The sequence below is a fragment of the Artibeus jamaicensis genome, unplaced genomic scaffold (genome assembly GCF_021234435.1).
Source record: "Artibeus jamaicensis isolate MK-2021 breed Jamaican fruit bat unplaced genomic scaffold, CSHL_Jam_final contig_554, whole genome shotgun sequence".
Taxonomy (NCBI): Eukaryota; Metazoa; Chordata; class Mammalia; order Chiroptera; family Phyllostomidae; genus Artibeus; species Artibeus jamaicensis.
This window is the reverse complement of record NW_026521885.1, coordinates 1,277,119-1,305,060: the sequence shown is the minus strand read 5'-3', so window position 1 is coordinate 1,305,060 and position 27,942 is coordinate 1,277,119. Positions and strand designations below refer to the sequence as shown.

The 27,942-nt window shown below is 45.7% G+C and overlaps 1 protein-coding gene across 7 annotated transcripts; it reads right to left on the bottom strand.

Annotated features, from left to right (window-relative positions):
* Positions 1–537: 537 nt before the first annotated feature.
* LOC119040360 (transmembrane gamma-carboxyglutamic acid protein 3) lies at positions 538–27,544 on the bottom strand. Of its 7 annotated transcripts, none has more exons than XM_053670211.1 (9): positions 27,263–27,544; positions 24,329–24,366; positions 22,638–22,708; positions 7,173–7,281; positions 6,952–7,050; positions 5,801–5,925; positions 2,262–2,368; positions 1,808–1,886; positions 538–1,079 (listed from the first exon to the last, which is right to left on the bottom strand). In XM_053670211.1, exons 2-9 carry the CDS (start codon positions 24,333–24,335, stop codon positions 948–950), a joined length of 729 nt encoding a protein of 242 aa, XP_053526186.1. In that variant the 5' UTR covers positions 24,336–24,366; positions 27,263–27,544; the 3' UTR covers positions 538–947. The 7 variants fall into 7 exon arrangements, with proteins under 7 accessions (XP_053526186.1, XP_053526189.1, XP_053526187.1 ...); XM_053670214.1 differs by having other exon boundaries at positions 5,801–5,916; XM_053670212.1 differs by lacking the exon at positions 27,263–27,544 and adding an exon at positions 27,147–27,205.
* Between the last annotated feature and the right edge of the window lie 398 nt (positions 27,545–27,942).

Below are 27,942 nucleotides of genomic sequence, written 5' to 3'. Positions count from 1 at the left end.
GGCCCCAAGCGGTGACACTGTTCGCCTGAGTCCCACTGCCCTATCCAGCAATCCACCCTGTCTGAGGTGAGCTTCACAGGGCTGTGGACATGAGTGAATGAAATTCAAAGCTCCTCCATGTGGCCTCTAATCCATCCTCCAGAGATGAGTAGGGGACTCATCCTCAGCAAGTCTATAGTAGGTACTCAGGAGAACACATCCTACACTCAGCCTTGTCCTAATCTTGCTGTACAGTCCTGGGGCCATGTTCCCCCTCTCTGGAACTCAATTTTCTCTTGGGCAAATGAAAAGTTTTCTGGTCCCTTCAAGGAGATTTCCACTGATTGAATCTCTGCAATACATGGCCTGGACAAGCTACTGCAGAAACACTTCCCCACAGGCACTTGCTGGCCTGATCCCAACAGGAAGAGCCTGCAAGCTTTGCTTTTAAGGAGACCACTGCCTGGGGGGTGGACAGTGGCACAGAGAAGGGAGAGGAAATCAGAGCCCCACATGAGTCATGGATTCAAGAAGCTCAGCTGCCAGGGTTTGCTGCTATCAGGGAACCTTTATTGAGCATTTTCTCTGTGCAGAGCTCTGTGCACAACATGGAAGAAAACAGGAAGATACAGCCAAGACCCTGCCATATAGGATGGAACAGAAGAGATGAGATGGTCACCATGGAGTCCTGATGGACAGGCAGGAAGTACTTGACACTGATGTTACTGTGAAGACCATATGCCACACTCCTCAACCTCCAAAGGGCTGCATCTCGGCCCATTCAGATCTTTCTGAACCTCTCCAGCAGCTAAGGCCTTCCACAGCAGGGGATCCAACCAGAGTTGGAAAATGGCCCTGCAGCTGCTGGTTGCTTGCTGGGAAACAGAAGGAGGAAGAAAAAGGGTGGTCCAAAGGAAGAAAAGAAAAGAAGAGGAGAGAGCTCTTTCAGCAGGATGGCAGGTGAAGCATCACTGGCGCATCCACAGCCACAGGTTGGCAATACAGGCTGACAATACCATGGTGAGGAACACAGCTTCTCTCTGGCGACTGATGGCTGCCTGGTCCTCCAAGGCACAGAGACGCCCATTGATCTCACGCAGCTGCAGAGAGACCAAGAGCAGGCTGGTGAGCAAGGCTGTTCTGTGGAAGCCCACAGTCCACCAGTGGGAAAAAGTATGAAGTTAGAACAGGAAGAGGCTTTGCTGCCTTTTGGGAGGCCAAAGGGCCTCTGGGTAAGAAGCAGCTGAGACTACAGGCTTGGAGTGTGCTGGACTGCCTGTGTGGACAAGCCGAGCTGCCTTGCACCTTCCTCTGAGTGCATTAGGTTGTCTGGATGAAGCCAGCCTTTCCCAGCTGTGAAGTGGGGAGGGGCATTTTAATCCTGGAGAGGGCTGGCATAGGGGAACCTGCTGCAGAGGGGGCCACCAGGCCAATAGCTCTCCATGCCCACATCCATGCTCATGGTTGCTACACTCTGCCCACCCAAGAGGACCCCTCTATCAGACCTCAGAGCCACTCTCTGCATAGATGCCTCCATCCTCTTATATTTCCTCCTAGTCATCCTTTTCTCTTCCCCTATTTCTTTCCCATATTTTTGGAGAGAGGCAGCCTTAAGGCTGGACAGCAAGATGGGACTCCACAGACATGGGGATTAAGAGGTAGGGGTAGTGAGCCTGACCTCACTATAGATGCTTAAGGATAAGATGAGTGGACTGACTGTGCAACTTTAAGGAGGATAGATTTAGCACTGTTGTGGCCCATCTGCTCTGAAAACACCATGATTCTGCCTTTACCCTCCAAGTGAGTCCTCAGCAAAGCAGACACTCACCTGTCTTCTCATGAGTTCCATCTCCAGTCCATTTGGTTCTTTTGGGCCCATCTCTGCAATTATATCTGCTTCTGAGTTGCTGGGACATCAGAAAAGACAGTGAGTCACAGTTGCTGGTTGTCCCAGGTCAGACCCGACAGGAAGCACAGGAAGGCCATAAGGGAAAATGTGTAAGGTCAGGGGCCTCTTTGGGCAGGGACCTCTGTCAACCTCCAGCCCTTCCCTAACTTGTTAAGTGGGTCCTGAGAGCCAGCCCAGCCCAGCTGTGGAAAACTGAGAGAACTAAAATGGGCAAGGGGCCAGGAGGGGCAGGGACTGCAGAGAGGAGGCAACAGGTCCCCAAAAATCATGGCCAGCTTCCCCTTGTCAATCTGCTTACCAGACCCTCTGGCCCACCCTGATCCCTGGCCATAAAGCTCCTTTCCTCTTGGAGAGTTTCTAGGACCCATCTTACCGCTCATAATGGAATCTCATGCCTTGGAAGCCACCAGGATGTTCCTGGGGATGAACATCCCCATGGACTGGTTCTCTTGATATTCTGGGCATTGGCAGCTGAGTACCCTAAGTAAAGGAATGGTCAAAGTAACTTTCTCATCCCTAGTTGAGATATTTGGCTGTCCCATACTTTGCCCAGGACTAGTGGTATACCTCTCCCCAAGAGTCATGTGGTGTCTGATCCTCCAGAATCAGGCTGGAAGCTTTGGACCATTAGGGGAGCCTGGGAACCTCACAAGTTGGCTGCCTGCCACCACCCCACCCACACCATGATCCTCAGTAGCTCCTGGTCATCTAGGCTGCAGCAATGGAAAAGCAGTGATAGGGATCCCTATCCTGTGCCGGCACTGCCACATACAGACATCAGCTGACTCTCTGCACCCACTAATGAAGAATGGAAAAATCTCAGTTTTAGAGCCAAAGAAATTGACTCCTGGAGAGCTGACTATACTTCCCAAGGATACATGGTAGATGTCACAGAACCTGGGATAGAAGTCTAACTACTAGGAAACCACAGCCTCCTTGTCCTTCTCTGGGTGGGCCCAGCCATCCCTATGTCTTTCATTTCTCTCTGTATGCTAATGCCTGTCTGCAGTGGATGTCTCTGGCCCAGAGCTTTGGGACCAGAAGTATTTCGTGAATTAAAGAGTCAGTGTGAGCTAGAGGAGCAGAACATGAATGACCCACCTGGGTTTGAATTTCAGCTTTGGGTTTCCAGTGCAAGATGAAATATCTCGTAAGATTCTTGTTTAACACACACTTACAACATGCCAGGGACTATGTCATCCTCTGAACTCTTACCAATATTAAGTCATTAAATCCTAATCATGACCCTTTGACACAGGTATTATTATCACTTCATTCTGAAAGATTGGAAAACTGAGACACAGAGAGACCAAATAACTTGTCTATATCATGTAACTAGTAAGAAGCAAAACAGTATTTTGAATCCAGAACATTTTGTTTCAGAGGTTTTACTCTTAACTATTACACTGTGATAACCTTCATACTTGACACTGCTTCCCCTTAAGACTCCATTTAGAAAAGAGTGAAGACAGTAAAATGATATAAGCCCACAAGAAGGAAGATAATGGTAGAGGCAATGGTAGAATGAAAGAGCTCAGCAAGATTGTAGAGTTCAGGAAGTGCCAATAAGGAAGGCAAAGGTAAGTGAAGCAAGCCTCAATGTGACTCAGAAGTAGATGGAGAGCAGCTGAGGAGGGCCCCACCTGGCAGTGCCTTGGTTGTAATTTTGCATTATTTTCTGTAATAATGCAAATTTTTCTTTTCTCAAAAGTGCACACAGATACTGGTGTGAATTTCTTTTTTCTTTTCTTTCCTTTTTTTTTTCTTTTTTTGGGGAACAGTACCAAGTCACACTATTTTATTTTCTTCTTTCACTTTAAAAAAAAAAACCCTCAAAAATAGCATTAAAAGGACAGTGCGTGTCAAGAAGACCCCAGGACTATAAAGAGGAAAATTGATGGATAATATCTCCTGGAACAATTTCCACACCATCACCTTGATTTTCCTAAAGATTGACATTAGAAAGACAAAGTTTTTTGAGAAATTTGAAGGCAAATAAGGGTGAGTGACTGGAGTTTGTTTTGTTGTGATAATGTAGTTTGTTGTAACATCAATGTAATAAGAATTAATTTAACAACATCTACAATTCAATGATAATTTATTGTCATCACCTGTCATAATATAGGTCTAATTTCAAAAATAATTTTCTTTAGCCTGCGAACCAGGCAATCGCGGTTCGATTCCCAGTCAGGGCACATGCCTGGGTTGCAGGCCGGTTCCCTGCAGGCCAGTTCCCAGCAGGGGATGTGCAAAGGGCAACCATACATTGATGTTTCTCTCCCTCTCTCCTTCCCTTCCCCTCTAAAGGTAAATAAATAAAATTAATTAAAAAATAATAATTGTCTTTATTTTTTGGTTTTTAATTTTAGAAACCCTCTATTTAGAATTATATACATTATAAAGCACAAGAGCTTTATATTAGTAAAATTGATGAACTGCAGGTAGTCTAAGCAGGAAGGGAAGAGAAAGAGAGGGAGAAAAACATCAATGTGTGGTTGCCTCTCACACACCCCCTACTGGGGACCTAGCCAGCAACCCAGGCATGTGCCCTAATTGGGAATTGAACCAGCGACCCTTTGGTTTGCAGGCCGGTGCACAATCCACTGAGACACACGAGCCAGGGCCCTGCTGTTAAGTAATTTTAAAAGTGTTATTTTTATTTTCATGTACTGTTTAAGGCATATCACATATTTCTCCCAAATCAGCAGAATACTATCATTATATGTTTGTCTTTTCATGTTGTGGTTCTCCAGAGGCAGTAACAGTTCCATTTTTTACTCCAAAATAATGGATAAATAAATAGAATTGATAAAATTCTTAATTCTAAATGTCTAAATTTGCGTCTAAGGTTCATATAATAATTATTTTTTAAGTGTAATTCTCTGTTCCTAACAGGTAACCTTAATTAATCCAGGGGTTGAACCACTCCCACCACTCGCTCAGTTTTAGGGTCCTCAGTGGCTTCCTAGATGGAGCCTGGCCTGTTGGAGCAGCTTAATTTGGGCTTCAGCATTTGGACGGACATGGGATACCCATTCAATATTTCTGGCTTATTTTCATTCCCAGGAAGTCCCTGACCGGGGAACCCTGGAATCATTTCAGCATTTATCTTAATCCACTCCCTAGAACAGTCAGGTCTTCTTGCTCTCCAACCTTGTTGCCTCTCCATAGTAACCTTTGCAATAATATAACAACCATTTTTCTAACTTGCTCTCACCCACAAATGTAGCTAACAAAATTTGCTACAGAAGTATTGGGCTCAAGTGATTTCCTACAACAAACAGGTCTTTCTCCATTCCAAATCAGCAGCCTTTTCCCAGCATCTTTTCTACAATATGGCCACTGTTTTTTTTCCTCAAATACTCCCTCACCCTGGTGAATGTAGCTTAAAGGATTGGCTACACAATTGTCAGATTCCATTGACTGGACTTCCTAACACCCAGGAAGTATAGGAACAACACTTGCCTTATCATTGTTCCAGCCCTGATATATATTTTTATTTAAATACAATTGTGGTTTAAAATATGTATATTTATATGTAGAAATATATTTATATATAATGTATAAAATATAAATATTGAGATATAGGAATATTTAGATATGTAGAGAGCAATATATAGTTATTTATTTTTAATAAAGGGAAGCATCATTCACACACACTAGAGTTTTGCAGAATAAAGTATATACGTACTCCTCAAGGAATGTGCTTCAGTCATTGTGGACTCTCAAGGTTAAACTCCTAGTCTACCAAAGGATGGCTCTGACCTCTTGCTGGACATCTCTGGCCTCATTTGTCTGCTTCTTCCTCCCCCCTCAAGTCAATATTTCACTATCATCAGGCTGGAGCCCCTACAGCCAGTACTCCCAACCCCAACCCAGCCACCACATGCCAAGGGCCCCATAAAATATCACCTTCTTGGGTCGAGTGGCAGTCATATTCCAAACTGGTTGGCCTGCAGCAGAGCCAGGAGCTTTTGAACCCAACTTTTGTTGCCGTGGAGAGACACCCAGGGACCGGGATCCATGCTCTGTTATTTCTGGGGAGAAGAACAAAGGCCCCAGGAACATCCATAAAGGCTTTAACAAGGTTTCCTGGGCACAGGACACACCAGAAAGAGATTGGGTCCCCAAACGTCTTATGAATAACTCAATACCCATTCACTGCTCTTAACTGCTGCCAATCCAAGGCCTCAGTTTGTTCATATGTTCAAAAGATTAGCAAGTATTAAATGAGGGCCAAGCTCTGTGCTAAGTTACTGGGAACAGAACAATGACCAATAGATAAAATTGCAGCAATCAAGAAACTGACAGGGTGTATAAAAGGGAAAAACAGAAAACAATCCATCATTGTAAATTCAAATCAAGAGACATGTTTCCAAAATTATAAACACAGGGCAACATGACAGAAGGAAGGGGCCACTTCTAGAAAAGTCAGAAACAACATTGAGGCAGAGACCTGAACAAGAAAAAGAGTCTAGCCATGGAAAATCTAGGGAAATGGCATTCCCGGCAGAGGGAACAGCTTGCACAAAGGCTGTGGGGAAGAGCCAGTCTTGGGGTGTTATAAGGACAAACATAAATTCAGCATGGAGTGTGGGTCACCATGTCATGACACGAAATATATAGAGGAGGAGATCTTGATCAGATCGTGTAGACAAGGTAAGAGTTTAGATTTCACTCTAAAGGGCAGCAGAAGGCCAGGGTTAAAAGAGAGAATTGATCTGACTGATCTTATAAATTAAGCCCTCTGAATGTTTTGCAATACACACAGTGGTGACTTGGATGAAGGGGAGACCAAGGGACCACACATATTGGTCTCACCCTCCTCCCTCATGGGCTACAAAATGTTCATATCAATCCCTTTCACTTCAGCTTCCCGTCACTCAAGCCACAAATACATGTATTTGCAAACAAAGGCACAAACAATCACACATAACCCATACGTGCATTCTAATACATACACACATATATATGAGTGTCTGTCCACCCTCTCACACACTTTCTCCAACACATGTACACAGACACACACACTCAAGGAAAACGATGTTTCTGGGGATCCTCACCTGCTATCACCAGGTGCTCTTGACTTTGCCCATGGCTTCCAGGAAGCAAGTCTTCAGGCATGAACATTTCTGTCTCCTCCTTGGTGCCAGGGAAGACTCCTGCCATCACAACCAGTTGTTCACTTGTAAGTTGTGGCCAAAGATGCACGGGAAGCAAAGCAGAGAGGAAAGCACTCAGAAAATCAGCCCTTTGAGAGGTCAGAACTCAAGGTTAATATAACCTGTCATGAGGGTGGAGCCAGACTCCCACTTGGACTTATGCCTTGGACCAGCACCTTCTGTTCCTGCTGTATCTTGTTGGCAAGGTTCGCGGCCTTCTCCTCTGCTACTCTGTAAGCAACATAGGAGAGGAGATGAGAGTCAGAATCCTTGCCTTTTAGAACTCTGGCTACCAGATCATCTGATTTGGCCCCATTGGGGTGCATGTGGGCCCACCCTCCATCATTTCTAGAGAGAGACAGAGACTAACACAGGACCCCAGAGTCAGTCAGTGACCAAATCAGAGCGATCCCAGGCCTGCTGTGGCTCCTGCAAGCCCAGCTCTGAATAGAACCATCCTCCAAATGCATCCTTTGCAAACTATATCTTGCCTCCTCCATTCCAGAGTTCCCAGGCAGAAGAGGTGGCCTTTAGAAGCCCTGAGTCAGTCTGTGAAGGAACAATGAGAACCAAAGGAAGGAAGAACAGGAAAGGAGAGATCTGCCTATCAACACTAGAACCTCTAGGGTCCCCAGGCCCTGCACCCTCTGATCTAAGTCTAAGTTCTTCCTGAACTTGCCTACTGATTAGACCACTCTGAGGTTTACGTGGCCACTTGACAAGCCTACAGTTCCCAGTCATTCCATCAGACACTAGTCTGGGTGTTGTTGTGAAGGTATCTTGTGGCTGTGGTCAGTATTTGCAACCAGTGAACTTTAACTAAAGAAGACCACCTCAATAATGTGGGTGGGCCTCAGTCAATCAGTTTGCAGACCCTAAGAGATTACCCAGATAAGAAATTCTGTCTCAAGACTGCAGCATCAACCCCTGCTTAAGATTCCAGACTGCTGGCCTGCCCCACAAACTTTGGCTTTGCCTAGCTGCACAATGGCATGAGCCAATTCCTTAAACTAAATCTATATACATACACATATGCATGTTTATCCATCCATCTTATTGGTTCCTTTTCCCTGAAGAACCCTGACTGATACGACCACCAAAGGTTGTATGGACCAACCCTTGGGAACCCTCAGCTCTTAGTAACAGCCCCAGTGCCCCTAGGGGAAGAGGAGGCTTTTTGTAATAGGAAAGAAGCACAGCTGGGGGCAGGTCCGAGGGAAAGAAATAGGGGACAGAGAAGAATGAACAGAGGAAGGAAAAGGCAAAAGAGAAGAAAGGGAGGGACCAGGACTTCTTTAGAGAAGGTGGTGTAATTCTGGTTGCCTGTCCCCCTCCCTGGCCCCACTTGTCCAGCTCTGGGACCAAGCTCTCTGGAGCAGAGCTGACACAGGCCCTGACTGCATTGCTTAGGGCCCTGAAGAAGCCCTTCCCAGCTGCAGCAAAGCATCTGCCATGAAATCTGAGCTTTCTGGAGGGCACTTTAGGGGCAAAGAAGTGTGCTCTGTGGGACTCAGGAGCTTGAGAAGCAGGAGCCAGTGGTTTCTCCCAGACCAGGGTTACCACACTGATGAAATAAAAATACAGGATGCCAATTGAATTTTTCAAATAAACAAAAAATAATTTCAAATAATTGTTTAGTGTAAGTATGCTCCATGCAACATTTAGGACATACTTGCACTAAAAATTATTCATGGTTTACTTGACATTCATATTAAACTGGATATCTTATATTTCATCTAGCAACCCTATGCCCTCAATTTAACCTTTCCTTTCTTGGGGCCTCAGTCTCTCCATTGGATGATAGAGCTAACAATACTTTCCCTGTAGGGTAGCTGGATTGGAAAAGCACTCAATCAGCAGAGTCAAAATAGTGCAGACAGGCGTAGGCAGGGCTTTGCATTAGTAACCTCAGATCAGATTATCCTCGGACTGTCAACTGGCCTTAACCATTTGGGGATTCTTGAGCACTGGTGCACTAGGCCAGGTGCATGCAGAGGCACTATCCCCTGGTGGCAAAGGAACTCACTACCTAAAGCCAAACAAAATGGATGGAGAGACTTCCCCGCCAATCTCCCAATACCATGCAGAAATTCTGGCATTTCACCTTGGGAACCAAAGATGGTTGGGTGATAGACAACAAAATTTGCATGCTGTTTCTTTCTCAGTCCTTCTTTATGGGGAAGATTTGGGTTGGAGAAGATCATGGACATAAGAGGTGAACTGCCACAGATTATCTGCCCAGACAGTGCAGAGGATATGTGGCTTCTTTAAGGGTAGGCAGAGGAAGGGGGTTGGACTTGTCCCTTAATATGTCTCTCTAGCATGCTAAACCTTTCCCTCAATCATAAATTCTCCCGAAATTTCCCCCAAACTCTCATTTCAAACACTCTGAAAATCCCTCACTGCCTGATATGTTGGCCTCAGGGACATGAAGGACTAAAGCATCCCTGGGTACAGAGAGATTTGCAAACTTTATGAGAACCAAGAAGATGGCCCATAGCCAAGTGTAAGTGATGGGCTGCAAAGACCTAGCCCCCAGTGGAAGGCTCCCAGAGGAAAAGGCCATGAGACCCAAAACTCTTCCCTCAGAAGATTACATATACATTTCTGGGGAGGGAGGAGCCTAGAGAACATCTGGCTTAGAAACATGTGTATATGTTTGCAGTATTTTACACAAATGAGATCACACATTTGAGATTCGTTCTATTCTACAACTTACTTTTTAAAGTGAACTGTGTGCCCTGGGGAATCTCCCATGTCAGAACAAATGTAGCTCAGTCTTTTAAACATAGCACAGTATTTTTCCATGTTTATTGACCTGCTCATGGACATTTTGGGTATCTAGGGCTTTTAACTTTTATTTTGAACAATGTTGCAGTAAGCATTACTTGGCCATGCTTCAACACACATGGGTAAATGTTTTTGTAGAGCAGGTTCCTAGAAGAGGTATTGTGGGGTCCTAGGATACATGTTTTGACAATTTTGACTGATATTACCAGTGTCTCCTCTGAAGAGGCTTACCAAGTGGGATCTCACCAAGGGGAAGAAAGTGCTAGTTTCTTCACAGCCTTATCAAGATACTGTATTATGAAACTTTCTAAAAGGCATCATTATAATGGGTGAAAATGATATCTATTGCATTGTTGCCTTAATTTATATTTCTTTGATTATGAATAAACCTGAACAATTTTTCATATGTTTATTTCACTTCTTTGTTCCTTTCCTGTGACCTGTGTACTAAAGAGCTTGGATCTTTCTTAAAATAAGAGCTGTTTTATTAACAGGAAAGGATGGGGGGCAAAGGCTCTCACCCTCTTCAAGTTAAGCATCTCTAAAGAAAACATGTCATCATTTTCCCTGGAGGTGATAGTGAACACAGAGCCTCCACTTAGGACCAAACAAACACAGTTAATTGCATCCAATTTTGTGTTGAAATCTAGAAAGGATCCAGCCCCCCACAGAGCAGGTGTGAAGCACAGGCAGATGTTACTTTCCTATCTGCCTGTCTGCCCTTGTCTTTAGTCTGTCTCTCTGTCTGCCACACAACGTGCCTCCACCAATGCCTTCTCACCACTGGCCTCTTCCAGCTATTTAATCAGCCATGCACTCTACTCAGATTCTTGACTAGGTTGAGGTCTGGTGGTCTGTGTGCTACCTATTCCCACCTCCCTTACAAGCAGCAGTGGGAGGTGGCAGGGATCCAGGCCCAGGGTTAGTACACGTGGGAGTGAGTACTAACCATGTCATCTTAGGCAATTTGCTTCTTCTGCTCTGAGCCTCAGATCCCCATCTTCACATGGGAGTTTGGGCTAAAATACTGTTTCAAAATCTGTTTCATGGTTTCAGGAAGATATGTTGGAGCTACCTGGACTTCAGGGAAGACTCTAGCCTCTTTTCTACCAGACCAGTCCTGCTTTCCTCACTTTCTTATATTGGCATTCCTTGGAAGAAGGCATTCAAAGCCAATGGGTATGAAAATAAGTAGATAAAAAATTGGGATACATATATGCAATGAAATAATACTTGGCCATAAAAATGAATAAAATCTTACCATTTGTGATAGCATGGATGGACCTAGAAGGCATTATACTAAGTGAAATAAGTCACTTAGAGAAACACAAATAGCATATGATTTCACTTATATGTGTAACCCAAAGAACAAAATTAATGAGCAAACAAAACAGAAATAGACTCATAGCAACAGACAACAGACTAATGGTTGCCAGAGGGGAAGGGGTTGGGGGACTGGGTGAAGAAGGTAAAGGGATTAAGAAGTACAGATTGGCAGTTGCAGAATAGTCACAGGGATGTGAAGTACAGCATAGGGAATATAGTCAATAATATAATAATATTGTATGATGTCAGGTGGGTGCTGGAAATATGGGGGAAATACTTTGTAAAATATATGATTGTCTAACTACTATGCTATACTCCTGAAATGAATACAAAATAATATTAAATGTAAATAAATAAATTTAAAAATAAGCAGGAAACCATTATCACATGCAATACTATTGGACTATAGCTCTATAAAACCCTTTAATTTCATTTTATCACACTTGAACTGTAGGTTATCAATAAACTGATTTTCAGGAAAGGAAGGAAGGAAGAGAGAGAGAGAGAGAGAACGGAAGGAAGGAAGAAGAAACATTAAAGTCAATGGGCATGATTGTCTGCTGCCTTCTCTTCTCAGGGCCCTATCTCAGGCAACTACAATCCCAAGCCCAAGCAAGCCCGATTTTGGCTGCAAACCCAGATCTTCTAGACATGTGGGAGTTTCCTTTCCACTTGATAATAAAACTTATGAACCTGTAAACAATTTTCCTTCCTGCTCCTGGAAGCAACTGGTACTGAGGTAATCTTTGGAGCCCCAGGTCCTCCCCCAGCCAGAGGAAAAGGGGAAGGGGGACTAGCAGAACTTTGCAGCTATATTCCCTTTCCTTGAAGATACAGGAAGGACAGATCAAACTTCAGTGACTATATCTGGCCCAGGAAAGGAGGGTCATTTTGTGAGTAGAAAGAAGGAAATAAGTGGCAGAATCACCTGGGGTAACCCTTGGACCCAGCCCCCATGGGAATAAGGCAACCACCAGGAGATTATAAGAAGCATCTTGATTTCCAAGCATCTACTCCTCTCATTCATTATGGCTGTCTTGAATCAAAAATGACCGAGTGCCAGGTACTAGAGGTAAGGCTGAGGTCCCAGTTCTCATGGAGCTCATGCTGTAGAGGGCATATAGAAACATATGGGCAGTCAGAAAGTCCACGAGTCTGTGGGGACAGTAGTAGGGGTTGTTTTTGTGATAGTCTTGCCATTTATCCTGCCACACTGTGCCTCCTAGGGAGTGTGATGGTTCCCTAGAGCACTGTCAACCTAAGAGGGAGGGCCTGACCATTTTTCTTAGCGCCTTCAACCTTTGACTATACACCTCCAAAATAACTCACTTCTTCTCAAGGAGGCTCAGATTGGTAGAAGGCCTTCTCCAAGTTGGGCAAAAATATTGGTAATGCCCCCTGAACTCTAGTCCAGTCTATGGTAGCAGCTCCAGCAGAGGTGGGTTAAAGACACTGATACAGAGCCTTAGCCTTGGCTGACAAACCTGCAGGGCTGCTGAGATGCTTTGTTCCTCTGTATTCCTTCAGATAAGCCCCTAAATTTTCCCATTGCTTGGATGGGCTGTCTGAATAAATCAGGTGGAGCTGCAGTGAGTTTAGGATAATTGTTCCTGGCTGATAATCCAATGGATAATTCAGAATGGCCCTGCACATGGAGCTAAGAGTAGCAACAAATACCAAAAAGGGGGTAGCTTGCCTCCTGCCTCATAGTATAGCCAGCTGATGTCCCTACTGCTCCTTCTTCTTCTCTGCTGGTCCAAGAATCCCCCAAAAGATTGGAAGCAAATTTGGAAACCCAGAGGGGTTTAATCACTTGTCTATTTGGTCAACTTTGATTCATGTACAAGGAATCTACCACTCAGCTGAAACCCCCCAGGCCAAGGTCACCAATGACCTCCTGGCAGCTCAATCCAATGAATCAACTCTTCATCTTAGTTGACTTCTTGGAAGTGTTTTACATCATTACCCTCTCTCTCCTTCTAGAAACACTTTCCTCCCTTGGTTTCCAGAACTCTCCACTCCTACAGTTTTCCCCCCTGCCTATCTGGTCTCTCTCCTGGCCTCTTGGGTCTACACCCAAGACTTCAGTTATTATCTTAATGGTAACTTAAAATACTCTGATATCCACTGCTTCAGCCTAGTCCTCCCCACTTGGTTCCCTTCTGACACACTCCACATCACACACTCAGCATGCCCTCCCCAAACTGTTCCTCCTCCATTTAGACCCTTCCTAGTGAATGGTTCCACATTCTACCTAACTGTCTGATACCCCAAATCTGAGAGTCATCTAGGACTCCTCCACGCTCCCTTGGAATGCAATTAGTCACTATGGATGATTGTGTCCCATCTGTAATAATTAATTTTATGTGTCAAGTTGACTGGGCCAAGAGGTGCCTAAATATTTATTAAAACATCATTTCTGGATGTGTCTGTGAGGGTACCTCTAGATGAGATCAACATTTGAATAAGTAGACTGAGTAAAACAGATGGCCTTCCTTAATGTGGGTAGGCATTATACCCTCCATTAAGGTCCTGAATAGAATAAAAAGGCAGCTAAAGAAGATTGCGTTATCTTCTCTCTCTCTCTCTCTCTCTCTCTCTCTCTCTCTCTCTCTCTCTCCCTACATCCCAAACCCAGACTTTATTTATAAAACATTGTGTATTTATTCCTACATGTTTTTGTCATTTAAGTAATATTTATTGCATTAAAGACTATTCTAAAAATTGCTACATGTGCCCTGGCCGGTATAGCTCAAGGGACTGAGTACAGGCCTGTGAAGCAAAGGGTCACTGGTTCGATTCCCAGTCAGGGCACATGCCTGGGTTGCAGGCCAGGTCCCCGGTGGGGGACACATGAGAGGCAACCACACATTGATGTTTCTCTCCCACTCTTTCTCCTTCTCTTTCCCCTCTAAAAATAAATAAATAAAATATTTTAAAAATTGCTACATGTTTAAACTTCAGTCACCTTCAGAGTACTCTCCATTTGATGCAATACACCTATCCAGATGTTTTTTCCACTGCCCAAAACAGTTTTTGAACTTACTTATTTTGATGTCTTTTAGTGTCTCTACTGGTTTTTTGTTTCACCACTTCCATATCGACAAAACGTTTCCCCTTTGAGGAACTTTTTCATCCAGGTAAACAAAAACAAGTTGCTTGGGGTAAGATTGCATGAATAGGGAAGGAGGGGGCATGGGGCTCATCCTTTTTTGGTTGAAAACTGCTGAACACTCAGTGCACTACGCGGAAGTGTGCTTGTAAATTGCTCATCATGAAATGGGCAAACACATTGAAAGAGTCTTCAAAAAAATTCACTGAAGCCCAGTGCAGCCTCTCACAATGACACCAGTTGGTACACTGATACTGATGACTTCTTAGAAAATGCACCTAGCAGGGGAAGCCTGTACTGCCAAAGGCCTGCCCTGCAGAAGATAATTCCGAGTTTTTGGGGGGTCCCTCCTCATATATGTCTTCCCGACTACTTAAGCTGGAACACTAGTCTTCTCTCTTTGAACTGGGACTTACAACATTGGTTCTGTAATTCTCAAGTCTTTGGACTCTGACTGGAACTCCACCATTGGTTTTGTGAGTCTCCAGCTTGCAGAGGGCAGATTGTGGGACTTTTCAGCCTCTATAATTGCAATTGCATGAACAGGTTCCTTAAAATAAATGAATATATTTATAGATAGGATAGGTAGATAAACAGATATACAATTGAATCATGAACAACACAGGATTTGGAGTGCTCGACTCTGCATAGTTGAAAATGCACATATGACGTTTGACTCACAAAATATTTAGCTACAGTTCCTTGGTACTCACTGGGGATTGGTTTCAGGACTGCCCCCTGCAATGTGCAAATATCAAAATCCTTGGATGCTCAAGTCCCTTATATAAAATGGCATAGAACAATGCATACAGTCAGCCCTCCATATACTCAGATATCCAGAAACAAATAAAAAATACTGTTTTTGATTTGAGGTTGGTTGAATCTGTGGATACAAAACCTGGGAATGTGGAGGGCTGACTGCATATCTGTTGAAAACATTCTGTGTATACGTGGACCCGCACAGTTCAAACCTGTGTTGTTCAAGGGTCAACTTCAAATAAATATATCCATATAACTCTATCATATATAGATATAGATATAGATATATCCTTATTTATTTATTTACTTCTATATTGATTCTGCATCTCTGAAGAACCCTAATACAATCTCCTAAGTAGATAATTAAGTATGTGAGCAAAAATCTTAACATTCTACTTCACTCTGTATTCTGTTACCAACATAGCCAATCCTATCATTATCTTTTGCTTGAATGACTACAAAAGCCTTCTACCTTATCTCTCTGATCCCATCATGATCCCCTGTAGTAGTCCATTCTTCACATAGTAGAGAGACTTTTTTAAACATAACGGGCCTGGCCATGCCATCATACTCTTTAAAGCACTCTTCAGTGGCTTCCATTATCACTAAAATAAAGACTACAGCTATGAGTGTGGCCTAGGGAGCTCTGCATGAGCTTTCCTCTACCTTTCTGATTTCATCTTGCACAAGTCTTTCGACTTATGCTACCCTTAAGTGACATAAGTAAAAAGGTAGAGGCTTCTGCTTTCTTAAAACATGGTGGCCTTACTGGACTCCAGGCCTTTTCATGAGCTTCTCCTTTTCCTGATATTTCTTCTATGCTCTTTGCCTAACTTATTTCTACTCATCCTTTAGTCTTTATTTGGGCGTAGCTTCCTCAGGGAGGCTTTCTTTGGCAGTCTCCATTCCAAGCATAGCTCATGGATTCTCCCCAATGTCCTTCTGTTCCTTCACTCCATGAAGTCTCTGGACAACTGCTATAAGAATGTGGCAGTGGGGAAAGGATGAAAACAGGAATCCCAACTTTCCAAGCCACAGCCTTGAAGCACAGTCTCTGGCCCTCATCCAATTCCCTTTGTCTTCTCCAGCAGGGACTGAGAGAGACTGGGATAGGACTATCTCTCTTCACCATCACTTCTTTAAGTACCTCTCTGTTCCTAACTTTCCCTCATCCTTTACAAGCAATCTAACTGCCTTTGCTCTAGAATCTATGGTTTTCTTATATAGCCAGCAGATAAGAAATGGAGGCTGAGTTCCTTGGATAGTACCCCAAGGGGGACTTGAAGCCTAAGACCTCCCTCATGAGTTACCTTCCTTGTATAGGCTAGGCTGGGACCCTAAGTCACTGCCTAGAATGCTTGTTTCTGGCAAATAGCCTAAAGTTCCAATCCCATGTGTGTGCTGGGGTCTGCTTATAGTCTTCACTTCACTTCCCAGCATCTCCAGAATATTGGCATCACTCAACAAGCCAGACTGTAATAAGAATGGAATTAAATGCCTCTGGCTGTCACTCCTGGCATTTAGCCTCTACATTAAACCCTTAAAGGAGGCCCTGAACTTTATTGCTATTGTTTCATCACTGCCAGGACTTTTCCTATTAAAGAGTAGATTACTTTCATTACTGGGGATTGGCACAACTTGTGCCAGAAATGTTCCATGGCCATATCTCATTTCACACAGCAGCTGAGAGTGTTCAAAGCTAACACTACACTTCTACCGAAGAAGAGATTAGGACGTCATTGCCCTCTGAATAGCCTCTGACTCTCCCCATCCTCAAAATTCAGGAAGCTGATCCAGGGTAAAGTCTGAGTATCATACACCACCTACAAAGGACACTAGAAAAAATCTTCCCTCCAGTTTCTCCCCCAGCTCTGAAATGAAGTAGACATCCTTCTAGCAAGGGACACCTCTGTTAGTAACCAGGGATCAGGTGACAGGGAAGTGGCTGATGTAATTTGTGCCAGATCTTACTAAATTCATCCCGGGGGGTGGGTCAAAAGGTCATCTTACACACATGGGGACAAATATTAGGATCCTGGGCATCTCTGCTTCCTGCTCCCAAACTGGTTTGGGATGTTTCCTTATCTATAGTCTGACTTCTGGAAAAAACAGTTGAGCCCACAATCATCCATGCCCCATGGAAGTCTGGGAATCCAAAATAGATAAGGACAGGACACAAGTGAATGGCATTTGCTCTTTATTGTTATTCATTATCCTATTGTGCAGGAAGAGACAAAATTTAACAGCTAAACTCAATTACAATGTGTGGGAGATCAGACTCGTTTGTTGCCCCCAGGCTCTAGTGAAATCCTGACCTATTACTGAATGCACAGATTCCCCAGCTGACATGAGTCAACACATGAATATGAACACAGTTTAAAATGAGAACAAAATCAATCCATTCCACAGTAATCATGTCTAATAAGCTCAGTTGTCCACTATCACAAATTCACAATCACAGAGTGAAATAGCAGGTGTGTTTGGGCCTGGGAAAGTGGCACCCATAAAGGGAGAAGGATTCGAAGGCAAAAACAGCTGTGGGATTTGTCTCAATCTTGAATATCTTGTTAATGCTGGGGCATGGGCAGGAGAAGGGCAGGCACTGTTCAATGGGCAGATTATTTCAGTACAGTGGAACAACTGTTGACGCACTGAGCCCAAGGGGCTTTGCTGTTTGGATATCTTTGTCAGAGAAATTCTTAGAAAAGAGAGTCTCATCACCTCACAGCCTGTAAAAGGAAAAGCTTCCTACATTTGAATATTTGGGGGCGAATAATAGGAGTGTCCAGTCTGATAGCAAAACATGTGCTTTACAGAATATTTAGCAAGATACACAGTTTATGATTTTAAATTGCAGTCCAGTTCACAAACTATATTATTACTAGGGTATATAAAGGAATAGAATGAAAACCTGTAATACCCGACATCCCCACGATGGAGAGAGATCGTCCAGTACAGAAAAAGCCTTACATATAATAATTGCTGAACACCAAAGCAGAAGGCACAGTGCAGGGATCCTTAATATCTTGATCCTTTTACATGAAAAAGGTATTCATTTTATACTAGATCCCTCTTACACATATGACCCTGAAAATTGAGTAAAGGAAAGAGTATTTCAAATACTTCTATGGAGGAAGAATCACAGATACCATGAATTACCTTAAGTTGTGATTTTCTTTAAGTTCTGAATTAGTGGGCTTCAAGTTAATGGGCTTTCACCATCGTTGCAGGCAGTCTGATTACAGTACTTTTAAATTAGCTAATTATACAAATTAGTATGAGGAGAGGGGAGGATGTGCTTGTTTCTGAATCAGCACAATCCTGAAATGGAGCTTCATTATTAATCTAGCTGAAAATCACCCTACACTAGCAGCTCTGCTGCCCAGCTTTACATCTTGTCCTTGAATGTGAGGGCACACACATGACACATAGCACAAGTATATACTCCTTAAAAGAAAAGAGCACAGGTGAGTAAGAGTCTCTCTCAATTATCTCTCTGGGATAAAAGAACAATCTAGAGGCAGTGTTGTTTATTTCTTCTTCTCATGGGATGCTATTTGGTTGTCAAAAGATCAAACTCCAGCCAGCCAGAGAGAAACCATCTGGCTCCATATCCTTAACAGACACTTTCTTGTCCTGAATTCCTTATAGTCAGGCTACAAAAAAGACAATGTCAAACAAATCAGGCAGATTCCTGTTTTTTCAAAGCACCCTAAGGAATTCACACTAATGGCAGTGGGATTGGCAAGTAGAAGTGGAGGCCTCTGGCCTCCAGTTGTTCTATGTTGCATTTTCATCAGCCAGGGCATAATACTGATGCTGTGCACCCACACTGGACACCTGTGTGCTACACTCTTTCTCTTGTGCTTTCATTTTGAAAACCCTGGATGATAGGGAGCAGCAGGGGAGGAGCAATATTGGAATTCTTATTTTAAAACTTCTTAGAAAGTTTTTGGTTGAGAATGAGTGATTTCAAGGATTTTTTAAGCCTTTTCTTTTTTTATAAAAATTATCTACATCACTAGCCCCACCATTACCAAAGTCAACAGTCACAGATCTTTCCACCAAGAACAAAAAAAAAGTCTCAGGAGCACTCAGAATTCCTTCAGCTGCTGATACCTACAGAACAGAATCAAGGCCAAGGGCACTGAATACAAAGGGTGTGTGAGTTAGGGTCCCAGCAGGCAGAGGCCCTCAGGATGGAGCTGCTTTGTCTTTTTCAAAGCCTTTTGTTGGGGGGAAAGATAGCAACATTAGGGGACTCTGACAGCAAATCTCACCTTTCCTCAGTCAGGGATCTGTCATCAGGCTGCCCAGCCCCAGGAGGGGACAGTCTTCCCTTCCGATTGGAATCCTCTTTCCTGGTACAAGTATAGCCACACACCAGCTATTGTTTCAAGCATGTGAGAAAAGGCAATGTGCACAAGTATATACATACACACACACACACCAGTCCAAAAACAACAAAAATGTGGCTACTGTAGCATTAACATTGTATCAAGTCAACATCCATACAAAGACAGAGTTTGAAAGATATGTACAGAGCATTCACATAAGCCAAATGTGCACCACAAAAAATAATGACCATTGTGGACTATGCAATCTTTTTCTACAATATACTGGGGGGAAAAAGATCCCAGAGACCACGGTGGCAACCCCACCCAAAAGAGTGCTGCAAAGCACCTGAACCAGAGAGCACAGGGTCTTATGGAACTGCCTCTCAGTGGGCTCTCCCTACAGACTTGTGCTCAGTGCCTGAAGGACATGTGCCACCCTCCATTGGGCCAGGTTCCTGACTCCAGATCTATTCTGTCTCCACCCAGCTGCAAACTACCTGGCAGCTCTGTAAGAAAGGGCTCAACAGTTGCCAAAGGCAGCAGGCATTCCTTGGCTCTGGTTGATGAGGCCCATGCCTAGCTTCCTGCTCAGTGGAGAGGAGACACCTAGGGGGAAGTGTCTTTTCCCAGGTCACACACAGGCACCTGCCTGAGGAAATGTGGGAAGAGCAGGAACTAGTTCAGAAGATTCAGGCTGTCCCATATCCTCCAACATGGCCAAATAAGATTGACTTCAGCCTCCATTATGGAAAAAGCAGGGGCTTTCTAGGCCAAAAATGCCTTCATGAGGAAGGGTAGGAGTATAGTGCTAGAGACCAAGAGGGAGGAAAAGAGGAAGGAAGGAAAGTTGGAATGCTACCCAGTCAGCACCTCTGGCATCATGGAAGCAGGAAGGGGGCAGAAAGTGTCAACTGGCAGGAGACTGACTTCCCAGACTGAGACTAAACATATATGAAAGCCTCCACTAACACTGGTCCCCTATGACCTCCACATTTCTAGAAGAATCTTCCTAAGGACAAACTTTCTGCACAGACATTAGCTTAATCAGCCTCCAAATAGGCCTGTGAGGTAGGGGGAAGGGTGGAAAACCCCAGCCATAGGTTCAAGTTGTCCAAGCTGGTAGTCTCATTGGGATAAGAACACAAGCCTCCTGATTTGAATCAAGTCTCAGGGCAAGGGTCCAGGACTAAAGGGACCTCCAGATGTCATCTGTAGCTACAAAGCAGGGCTGCATTCAAACAAGAAGGCCTGATGATTGCCTTGGAGAGAAGCTTGTCTTTTCAGTAGATTTTAAACTGCTGTCATTTCCAAGAGACCCTGGCTGTGCACTCTTTTGGGCTCCACAAAAATTTGCTACATTTTTAAAAGCACCACAGAGGAAAAATGGTTTGGCACCAAGGCCAGGAGGATGGACATGGAAGGGTCAGGGAGACGGCATCAACAGTCTTTTGTGTGGTCACTAACAGTTAAAGACAGGTCACCTCTGCCCCACTGCTGTCCAAAAACTCACTGAAATGGAAAGGAACAGCTCCTGAGACACAGGAAGGGGTTACTAAAAATGGACCAGCACCTGGCAATGACAGGGCTAATCCTGGATGGGCCTTCTACCCCAGATCATGGGCTTCCCTATCTCCCTTGCAAAGAAATTTCTGAAAAGGGACACTTAGGATCTTTTCCCCAGAAGGGCACCATTGTTAAGGAGAAATGAGCCATCTAAAGTTCAAGTTCAACTCAACACATGTACTCATGAAAAGGGAAGTATCCCAAAAGTTCAAAACCAGAGAGCACAGTGCTGAGGAGGCCAAGTTCACGAGTTTAATCATGCTATGGGCCAATCAATCTCATGAGGAGAAAACTTCAGCTCTCTGCCCCAGCCTGTACACCAACCATTCAGAGGTCATGGACTCTGCAGGCACAGTTAGCCATATAGGCTGTCCCAGGGTTATGATTGGGCTCATGCCAGTGGGCAGCAGTTTTAACACAACCAGTACACATGTCTGGAGAGTCAAGGCCTGGGAGAGGCTAAATGCACCAGAACCAGAGCTGCCACTCCAGGATGGCAAAATTCAGTCTGGAGGAGGCAGTTCTGCTAAACATATCCCTGCCCCTAATCCTTTACACACCCTGTCCTCCTCCAGGTTGCTCTAGATATTCCTTTTAACCTGGTCAGGAGGGTGGGGTTGGGCATTGGGGGAAAGACGTATCACAGATCTGTGAAGTTGATTTCCCTTGGCCCCGTATAAATAGCCTAGGTTATAATGTCGTATTTTATTATGTTCATTATTTATTTGTTTGTTATAATTCTTTTTGGTTTTTGTTCAGTACTATTTCTTTCCTCAAACTGAAGCCAGGACAGTAAGCACAGGACTGTTGAGGGAAAAGGGTGCTAAAATGCTGTCCTCTCTCCCTCATCTCTGTGGCATAGGCTTCCAGACACAGACAGGTCTCCAGTCAGCTGCTTGGCCCTGGGGTCCAAAGCTATGCACATTCTGGCCATAGTCAACTCCATGGGGTGATTCCTTTGGCATAAGAGAAACCAGTCACTGACAAGAGGACAGAATGGTGGGGCATGGGGGCTTCTGGAAGAGCTGGGCTCTCTAGCCTGTGGCTACTTCCAGGGGTATGCATGTTTCCTACCCCTCTACACCTGTCTCTGACAACTGACTTCCTACAAATCCACAGTTAGGAAATTATTTGGCAACAAGGAGGCTAAGGCTGTTTTGTGGTGGCACAGTTTTTAAAAAGTTAAAAAGAAAATCGGAGAACCCTGAAAGAAGCTTTCATACCAGATAGGACACAAGTCCCACTACTTGTCTGAGTCAGGGTTGGCAGCCACTATCTCCTCATACTTTGGGGGTGGGTCACTATAAGAGACACTTGCTTCCTCACTGCTGCTCTCCTGGGGTGCAGTCACCTCCTCATAGGATGGGGGAGGAGTGGCACTGGATAGTCTGGAGAGAGAGAGCTCAGGAAGGTAGAGGGTGCTCTCAAGGCGGACTGTAGTTCTGCCCCCCCGACTATGCCCCAGCACCATCTGTGGGTTACTCCCTGCCTCTCGGTGCCCAGAAGACTCCCCTTGGTTATGCACAGTGCCCCTGTACACCATGACCCGGGGCAGGCTGTGCCCAGCGCGACTGGCTAGGTACCGGTTCTGAGCATATGAGGGGTGATGACGGGTGGCTTTCTGCAGCTGGCACCTCCAGATGATGAACAAGGCAATAACAACCAGCAACGCCACCCCCAGAAGAGGCACCACCACATACATAGCATCTGAGCTCTGTGCAGGGTCTCGGACTGAGTAGACTGCATTCGGGTACCCCTTCCAGAACTCCATCTGCAAAAGAAAAAGGGCCGCTTACACTTATACACAAGTGCTCATGCCCCAGATGGACCTCAGAGATCTTCCGCAAGGCTGCTTCCCATCTCACCCCATCTGACTTGGCTCTAAGAGCTATCAGAGAGGCTATGGAATGCACCAAGGACAAAGAGCAACATGCCCAAGTGAGCAGACCCCCAGAGTCAGGCAGATGGGACTCTAAAGACATGTTGTCTGTTCTTCTATGGTCCCGACAGCCTTGCCTTGGACTGGACTGACTTTCCTTCATTGCTTCTGATTCATCTGAGGCACCTGGGCCTGCTCTTGTTATTCCTGAGGCTATTTCTGCTCCCAGAACCCAGCCACAGGGCAGTACATGCCGTTTTCTCTTTGTCCTCAAACACCTCCTTGACTTCCTCGTAGCTGCAGATCTCCTCCATGCACTCCCGCTCGATGGTACCCTGGCGCAGCTCCTCCAGGAACTCATTGGCACGAGGGAACCGTTTCAGGACCGAATGGGCATTCTTGGCCTCCAGAAACACTGAGGAGAAAGTTGTACTGAGGCCTGGAATGAGGAGGTGCCCAGTGGCTCCTTCAAACCAGACTCAGCCCAGGCACAGAAGCACAATCATGGAGGGAAGCAAAGCAAAGCCAGCTGGCTAGCCAGCACCCCAGACATGGCTGGCTTTTAGTAACAGAGGTGGAATGGCTGACTTTCTGTGATGCCATGATGTATCTGCCCGGAACACCATGGACCCAACAAGACTCAGGCCCCTGGCGCTATGGAGGAAAATGGGGAGTGCATGTTTTGTAGAAATGATGGACACGAAGGAGTTTAAGTATTGTAGTCATCAGTGAAAAAACACCTAGTATATCCTGCCCCATGTCAAAATGAGAAAATCAGAGCCTTTATCATGAGAGTTTATTCTTTGAGGCTGATGCTGGTGACCAATACAAAATAGCATCATAAGACTCTATTAGGGTGGCTTTCTTCCACCTGAATGACCACCCCTGCCATCAGATTACCTGGCATTAATAGCCTTGCCCAAAACAGTATAGCAGAAACCCAGGCAGGGGTAAATCAGAGGACTGAATGTACAAGAACCTGGGAAGAAGGTAACATGCTTCGTAGGGAGAATCTAAGCCTTTATTGACTATGCACAGATGCCTCTTGGAAAAATGTCATTCAGTGGTAGCCATATCTGCTTATTCCAAAGGGAGAAACCCAGCTACAGTTGAGCTGACTGGCATATTATGAGCAATGCACCTCCATAAGACTGACCTGAGACTTTTGAGAATATAAGAGGTAACATCTGTTCCTGATATTCCCCTAGAGATTAAGACTTCCTAGTTCTCATGTCAACCAGTCCCTCTCATGCCCAGACAGGTGGGACTTTGCCAGCAGGTAGGCACCCTTCTCCAGGCCTCAGGGCTTACCATATTAGTTTATTTCATAGTGGCCTGGATAGGTGCACATCTCCAGGTGAGCATGTGCTCCACAATAGCTAATGGGACAGGGACCACAGGGACACAGTGGGGCAAAGAAAGCTAGGAAGGGCTTGAAAGGCAGATATGCACTTTTTCCATGAGCTCTTAGGCACAGTGCTTGCAACTTGGCCTAGGATCAGAAAAACTCACCTGCCATAGTGCTCCCTCAGATGCAGCCTCTCACTTTCCTGGCAAAGGAGAAAAACAGAGGCACAGTGAAATCACACCCCAGAACCTATAGGGCACCCTCTTGGCCCTAGATGTGAACCATACCCCCACTAGTTTGGCCAAATGTCAAAGCACTACCTTATGAGGCACAGAACTTTCTATACAGCCACTCACAGCTCTGTTGCTTCCCATTCTACCCTGAGCTCTCCTTCAGAGCTGCCCGAGGTCCTGCAGGGTCCAAAGAAAATCTTATAGTTCTTTTCCCCAAGAATATTCTGAGAGTCTAGAAGACCCAGACCTTGACTTTATTTTTTTTTAAGTAAACCTCCTACAGGCTGAGGTTCCTCCTTTGCTTCCTTTAAGGAATCTGTGCACTTTTGAGTTGGAAAGGACCTCAGAGATACTGGGACTTAGGCAAGGCCTAGCAAATAAACAGCAATAGACAGATGACCTACTTTTGCTCACAATGGCAAGTCCCAGATACCTCTAATGACAAGCACATTCCTTGAAAACAGACAGCACATATTTAAGAACCAGTCACTGGCAAAGCTTACCATGGCAACAATAACCATCTCAAAAGTGACCGGCTACATTCATTTTCACCAGACATGGTGGTAAGGATCTCCTGAAACTAGTCATCTCTTCTCTCTTTAAGTTAAAGAAAACTGCAGCAGAATACCAAGACATCAATTGATGTGATCAAAACTGAGATGCTAATTCAATGCAAGTGTTGCCTCTGATGTGAGCTATTGTCTGAAAACTCTGCTCCTGCTCAGAAATTATCCAGCCAGTATGTTAACCCCAGCCACAACACATTGTTCCCTGCAATACATACTCCCACTCACACACATATTCCAGAGCACTAGCCAAACTGTCCACATCTGGGAGCAATCACCTCACTGCTGCCCTCCCCAAGCAGAAGCTCTGGTTTTATGACTAACTCAATGCAGGACCTGTGGATGGTGTAACCCATTGTGCTACCCTTTTGCCTAGGCTGCCAGGAAGTTCAGCATTAACATTGACCATCAAACACAAACACCTTGGACGCCCAGCTGTTAAGCACTTATGTTTCTCCCCTGTGCCATGATATACACTTTTTAATTTTTGTTTTCAGAGTCCTAAGTATACTTAAAATATATTTTCTAATCCGTTTGGCAAACAGAATACAAATCACAAGCAAAACTAAAGCTAAGGAAAAACAGTAAATCTAACATCCATCTATGGAAACACCATGTCGAAAGAGCTTTTCTCTTTTAAATCCCAGAACAATCCCACCCAAAAGTATCAACATGTGAATCTGTCAATGGATAGGCCAGCTATTGTAAAAAAAAGTTGACCTCAATGTTTATGAGAGTGAAGGTGGAATATTAGCTCTAAATTCTGCTTCCATTGTGGGTCTCTGAGGTTCCCCTAGAGCCAGCTCTGGTCATATGACCAGGGTGTGGGTCTAGCATGCCTAACAGCAAGATTTTTGATTGAAGAAAAATGGAGCCTTTGTGCCCGGGTTTGAAAAGAATGAGTAAAGATTTTGCTAATAAGTGAAGACAGAAAAATATGTTTCATTGCTTATCAAAGGAAACTGCAACTTTTTAGAAACAATTATGTGGAAAAATTACATAACTGCTTACATATAGCCACCTTTTGACCCAAAACACTTGCCTTTGGTATGTGCACACCCACACATCTCATATTCCAAAATGTGTACTATTCTGACACCTGCAAAAATCATTAGGTCATTTTTAAGCTTCAAACAAGCCAAGAACTACCCCAAGCAGCTCACAGGGCATAATCCCACTCCATTAACAATTCTGTAGTCAAAGAACTGTGGCTGCTGCTGCTGCTGCTATGAGGCCCCCTCCCCCTCCTTCTCCCAAATGTAGTGCCTGCTTTTTCCCCTATAAATACACCATCGATAGGCTGTTACTATGGCAACAGGGAAGAAGCGTGAGGACTCCATCACAGAGAATGCTGCAGCAGTCACGCATGTATCTGTTCCTCCTGCCCCTGGTGGATACTGTAAGGCTGACTGTAGGCCAAAGAAATTTTTAACCCACTCCCCACAGGAAGACAGCTGAATCCTGAAGGCCTGGGAAGGAAGGCCACCACAGAGACCTTCCTTAACCCCACCCCAGGCTTCTGAATCATAGTGCTGTGGGACATGGCTTCCAAAGTCCCTTGCATGGGGACTGGTGACCATCAGACCTGAAGTCCCAAGACATGGCCTCCAAATCACTTCTCCCAATTCAAGCCCTTTTAATTTCTCTCACTTAGAACTGATTAATAGGAAAGCTCCTATGGTCTCCAAATCTTATGACTCATCAACCCACCCCGTGACTCGGAACTCTCAAATTATGCTCCAACTGAACCTCTGGACCCTCCCAACTGAAACTCTGGACCCTTCTTGTTCCCTTATGCCAGCCCTCAAAGTGCCTGTCTTCGCCCTCCATAACAAGCCACCAGCGCCCTGCCCACGAACTCCTGCTTCTGGCCCAACAACACTCTTCTCCTGGGTCTGTTCCAGATTCCCAACGCCTTGGCCCGGCCAGGCCTCCAGATCCTCCCCCAGTAGCGCCCTGCGCCCGGTTCAGTGGTCCTGGACACCGAACCGTGCCCTCGGGGCTGAGGCGCCCAACCCAAACAGCCTCACCGTTCTCCGGGCCCAGGAGGCCGCCACCCTGTTTGCGCACGCAGCCCGCCACCTCGCTGCTGCGCCTTTTCCAGCAGGGCCCCTGTCCCCGCCCACCTGCTCCCCGTCGGCCAAGCCCCCCAGCCCAGCCCAGCCTCCTCCTCTCTTCCTCACCGCCCGCTGCCCTCCCGCCGCCCTGGGTGCCCCGGTGCCTCCCAGGCTGGAGGTCGAAGTGCACCTGGAGCTCCCGCCCTTCGCAGCCGGGAGCCCAGGCCTGTTACCATAATTACCTCGGTACCCCCCTGCCCTGCTCTCCTTTAGGGGCTCCGCCGTTGCCCGCCCCCCAACACCCCGCCGCACCAAGTCTGGCCTCACGCCCGCGCCAGGCGCGCCACCTTCGAGCGCTACGACAACCGTGACCTGATTGTCAGGCCGCAATCGTCGCGCACCGCGCACCGGGCAGCCAGGCAGAGGATAGGAGAAGGAGTGGGGGCGATGAGAGAGCTCCAAGCAGGGTAGGGAGGGCCGGTGGGTGAGCTGGGCCAGAGGGGCGGCGGCGCGCACCAAGCACTGCGCGCCCGCGCCCCACTCCACCAGCGCCGCCCCTGCCCCCGCCCGTGCAGCCCGGGGTGGTGGGGGCGGGGCCTGGCCCGCTGGCCAGGGTAGCGCCAGCGACCCTTACTTAGCCAAGGGTGCGGGTTCCAGTCCTGCTCCCAGACGCAGGTACTAGGAAACCCAGGTGACAGTGCAGGCGTGAGGGGCCGAGTCCAAGGCCCACACATCAGGCATCCCCACACAGCCCAGCCCCACCCCACAACTGTCCCCCATTGTGGCTCACCTGTCGTTTCAGCCAGCCGTCTTCCAATGCCAGCGAAGAAAAGAGGGGAGTGAGACAACAGCCTGGGTCCGCCTTGCCAGGGCTCCAACGGGCCCCTCAGAAGAAAGGCCAGGTAGATGCCGCCTTCCACCA